General features: G+C 42.2%; 1 protein-coding gene across 1 annotated transcript in view; it reads right to left on the bottom strand.

The window, feature by feature from the left end:
• ULK4 (unc-51 like kinase 4) overlaps positions 1-4,783 on the bottom strand; it is a 350,684-nt gene that overhangs the window by 288,734 nt on the left and 57,167 nt on the right. Inside the window, exon 19 of the mRNA XM_012735176.1 lies at positions 1,734-1,817. Within this exon, the coding sequence (XP_012590630.1) occupies positions 1,734-1,817 (84 nt within the window). The remainder of the gene's footprint in view (positions 1-1,733; positions 1,818-4,783) is intronic.

Raw genomic sequence — 4,783 nt, 5'->3', positions numbered from 1 at the left:
GCCCGCTGCTCCCCTCAGCAGTGTACTTCGTCCATCTGCCTGTTCTGCTCCCCACTCTGTCTCTGGTAAAGCTTCTCGCCGCCCCTGAGCCTCTGGCCTGTACCCCAGTTCTGTATGCACAAATAAATAAATCTTAAAAAAAAGTAGATTATAAAAAGTCTATGATTATTTTCCAGTTTTTAATAACTTTAGTAACAATATGCATGGGTATAAGGATTCATATATGTCTACAATACTAAACATGAGGGGGGCAGAGAGGAAGATAGTCCATAAAAGATACAACCTCATGGACTAAAAATAATTATCTTTTCCTAGGCGTTAATTTTAAGTTTTAAAATTTAAAGATGCAAAGTTTTCCGTTTTTAAAATTTCTTACAGACTGTTAAAGGACTTCCTAGAAGACTTCTTTCTCCTTTCAGTTTCTACATTTTGGTTTTGGCATTTATATATTTGGCATATTCCACTTAATATTTTTATCTTATCTGCCACAGTAGATGGGGGTCTGTGTGTAAACTGAATTTTTTTTTTTAAAGATTTATTTATATACAGAATTGGGGTATAGGCCAGAGATACAGAGGGTGAGAGGATTCACCAGAGACAGAGCGAGGTGCAGAACAGGCAGATCGAGGAAGTACAGCGCCATGTGGATCTCCTCCCAGGCAGGCGGGGATCGAACTCATGCGGAAGTGGCTGAAGCTTCTTAGTACTATACTTTAACCCGCTGCGCCACCAGAGAGGACCATAAATAGAATTTTTACCTTCTTCATCTGTGTCTCCCCAAGTGTGCCTATTTTGAGGCCTTTATGTGAGAAACCCAGATGTCTTTTGACGACAGCTAAACATGACCTAATTCTCACATAGTCAGAAAGTATAATTGACTGGCTTCATTCATATCCCATAATGACAACTGACTATGTATTCAACCCCACAGGCTAGGAAGTGCTCAAACTTCATTTCTGGGTCAGCAGGGGAAACCTTGGAGAGCTTTGCTACTCTTGGAATATTGTTCCATTACCATTACTACATAGGAAATGATGAACACAAAAGGAAGATGTTTGTTGTGACATAATTTTTCCATTCCTTCAGGAATGTTTTTAGCCTATGGCTGTGCCTTGGGTGAAACAATGTCAAATGGCTTAAAGCAAACAGAAAGTGCCAACCTTTAAGGTCAGTTACTAAATCCTTTACCCAACCAATCCTTTTACACAGAAGCTACACCTACCCGTTGGTGGGCTGACCAACTGGATGGCCATTAGTGATAACATTAGAAATGTTATGAATAAATCAAAAGATTACACCGCATAATAACTACTACTTAATATTAAAATCAGTAGAAGCTCCCCTTTTCTTAACCAAATGCAAAATTGCAACTTGACAAGATAATCACAGTACATCACGGGAGGAGGGGGGTGGAATCATAAGAAATCTCTCATTATACCAACTTTAAAAGTGGTGAGGTTTAAGACTATATTTTTATAAGCTACTTGTGTTGTTTCTACTTGCTACCATCTTTTAAAAAGCAAGTCGTTTAACCATGTGAATGAGAAAGCCAGTGCATTTTTATGCTTGCTCCACCATAAGTCGCAGCTCAGGGTGGCTTGTCGGGATTATTTAAATTCAGGAGCAATGCCTGGTTGACAAGCCCTATACTGCTGCAGGCTACAATCCTCACACAGTGCCTGAAGGGCTATTACAATTGCGGGCATCTACAGAGGACAACAAAGGAGCCTTACCCCTTCCCGAAGGCACCTCATTAGCACTGTGTATGCAGCCAAGGGAACAGTCCAACATTCTCTAGGGCTCCTTTTTTTCTCTCCCTAAAAATGAAGCAGAAAGAAAAGTAGTGAACAACACAAAAGATATTAACCATTTCAAGAGAGAGGCACAGCTTCAAGTACACAAGCTATCTTAAACATTAAAGAACTATTTACTGCCTGATAATTATGATCGGTAGCTTTTCACTACACATATAGGCTACTTCTTCCATTTTGCTCTCTGGCATATGTGCTCTTGACAAGGGCCCCTCATCAGTGTCTATGTGAAAAGAACTGACAGTTGGATCTAACTGATGGAAAAACTACTCTGCGGGCAACTGCAGGTGATAATACAGACATTGCTACCTAACAGGCACTGCATTATCTGCAATGATGTGAAAGCACAGAATACACAGCTTGGCATTACTCCTCAGGATGACCCGCAGGCACAGGTAGAGACAGTTATGACCTAGGAAGACAACGTGCTAAACAGAAATAAGCAATGTGCTGAGCAGGTGTGCTCATTTTAATGGCATCAGCAATGATTCTCTCACAGAGGAACCAAATTAGGGTAATAGCCGTGAGAATGCTGCTGCAGCCTATCAAATAAAATTAAATATAAATCAGAGGCCACAAAGAAAGGCAGAAAAAAAGTTAATCTCTTTAAAACAGAAGAAATTAGGTTCTGCTGAGAGAAAATAATTTCCTAAGATTGTCAAAATGTTAAAACTGGCATATTACCAGGCAAAATATATTTAAATTCCATGATGAGAACTGTGACCCATTAAAACTATCCTTAATCACAAAATTCACAGATGGTCATAATCTAGACATTAACCTCAGGAACTGCTCCCACTGGGACATCTCTAATTCAGCACCCGACTGAACTTCCAAACACAAGTTCCTTCTCTCAGATCACTTATTTGGAAGCCCACCACGGGCTTTCTTTGACATCACTGGACTCTAAGTCCCCTCCCCGCCACACCCCCCCACTCTTCCACCTACACTGCCTCCCACTTTGATCCTGGTCTATCATTTAACTGCTCCTGCCAAAAGCTTTAAGGGCTCCCACCCCCAACATATGCTCCTGTTTTCCCTGTCTGGTGAAACTCAGACCTTGGGAGGTGACAGAGGCTTGTTTCCCCCAGGCCTGCAGGCATCTGGGCTCAGAGGGGCACAGCATGAGGAACACAGAGTCCATGAGCAACTTCAAGTCAGCAATCCCGAGGACCTTCAATCACTCTCCAAGCTAGTTTCCCTCTCTGAACTCGTCCTTCCGCTTCAAATCTGTGACCCTCAACCACTTCTCCTACTTTCCTTCTTCATAGAGATCTGGGAAGTCTTGAGAAACGAAACATGACCTACGTGTCTCCACCTGGAGTCATCAACGTATGCCGAGCTATCATCACAAGATGGACTCCTCTACCCCGCCACTGGGGCTCAGCATCCCATTCCCCTCCTGCCTTCTTCAGGGTCACCAGGTGATGGACGACCCCCTATTGCTCCAGGTTTTCAATGACCTGTCCTAAATGGGTCCTTTCTGGCCCCACTACAAAGGGGTCACCATCTCTCAACAAAATGCAGCCTCTTGGCTCCAGCTTCTTTTCCCTTTCACCCCCATTCATGCTTTCCACTAATTTTGTTCCCCCAACTCCCAATAAATCCTCACCATGCTGCCTTCTGACTTCTGCTCCCTCATGCCAACTTAAATAAATAGATATAACACCTCTTGTTGAGTTACAGGGACTTTCATGTCAGTCGATCTGCTGGACTCATTTTAGTCCTTTTTCTTAGACTTTAAACTACAGTTAAACACCTTGACATTCTCTTCCCTGAAATAGCCACTTCCCCCCATCCCATTTGTATTACTATTTTGTTTATTCTCAGTAGATTCTTAGAATTTGCTTACACTATTCTCCCATCTGTTCCCTATGTTTAAGCCAGAATATAGTCGATGCATCAGCAATACTAGGCACCAGGGTTTAGGGGCACTGACTCCCAAGCAGTCAAATTGCTGCATAGAACTTTAACTTCCCACCAAAACTACTAAAAGCCTGCTGTTGAACACAAGCCTTACTGAAAAAATACACAATCGATTAACACATCTGGTACATTATATGTATAATATACTGTAATCCTGCAGTGACTGATGCTGGGGAGAAGAAAGCATCATTAAGAAGGTCACATGGGGCCCTCCCTGGTGGCACAATGGGTTAGGTAACAGCACTGCAAGCTAGCCACAGCCGCTTCAGTGCCAAGTTTGATCTCCCCGGGGGGTGATCCACACAGCATGGAAGACCCCTCCAGCCTTGCCCGCTGCTCCCCTCAGCAGTATACTTCACTGATCTGCCTGTTCTGCTCCTCACTCTGTCTCTAGTGAACTCTCTCACTACCCCTGCACCTCTGGGCTGTACCACGGCTCTGTGTGCATACATAAATAAAATCTTTAAAAAAAAAAAAAGTCACATGGAAGAGGAAATACTTTCACAGTAACGGATGTACTCATCGACATCGTAAGTTTAATATTGTCTGTTTAAAATATTACCATAAATTTATTATTGCCTGTTTACTACTAAAAAGAAATCTATGTAAAAATGGACCTGGGAATCCAAACCAGTGCTATCCAATGGTCAACTGTAGTTTGTGCTCTTAGAACAAGCACAACAACAACAAAAAATAGACAACTGCAAGCATAAAGCAATAAACTGAGCACAGCAGTTTGCTTGTCCTCTGAGAGGTTGCAAAATTTGGTAAAAATTGAGCTTTGAAATCAAAGCCTTGAGGGCCAAGATAAAAGTAAAGTACAAATAAACTCTCCAATCCCATGGCAAAGAACTGCAAAGGAGAACTACCTTCCACAAAACTTGGCACATAAGAGAATGTTCCAGTACAAAAAGAAAGGTTGGGAGGAATGAAGAGGGCTCTAAGTACTGATTAAGAAAGACTCACCAGGGTGAATGCAAACTAGTACAACCACTATGGAAAACTGTTTGGAGGTTCCTCAAACTGCTAAACATGGAGCTTCCCTA

The sequence above is a fragment of the Condylura cristata genome, unplaced genomic scaffold (genome assembly GCF_000260355.1).
Source record: "Condylura cristata isolate star-nosed mole 26May11 unplaced genomic scaffold, ConCri1.0 scaffold00004, whole genome shotgun sequence".
Taxonomy (NCBI): domain Eukaryota; kingdom Metazoa; phylum Chordata; class Mammalia; order Eulipotyphla; family Talpidae; genus Condylura; species Condylura cristata.
This window is presented reverse-complemented; position numbering and strand designations above follow the sequence as displayed.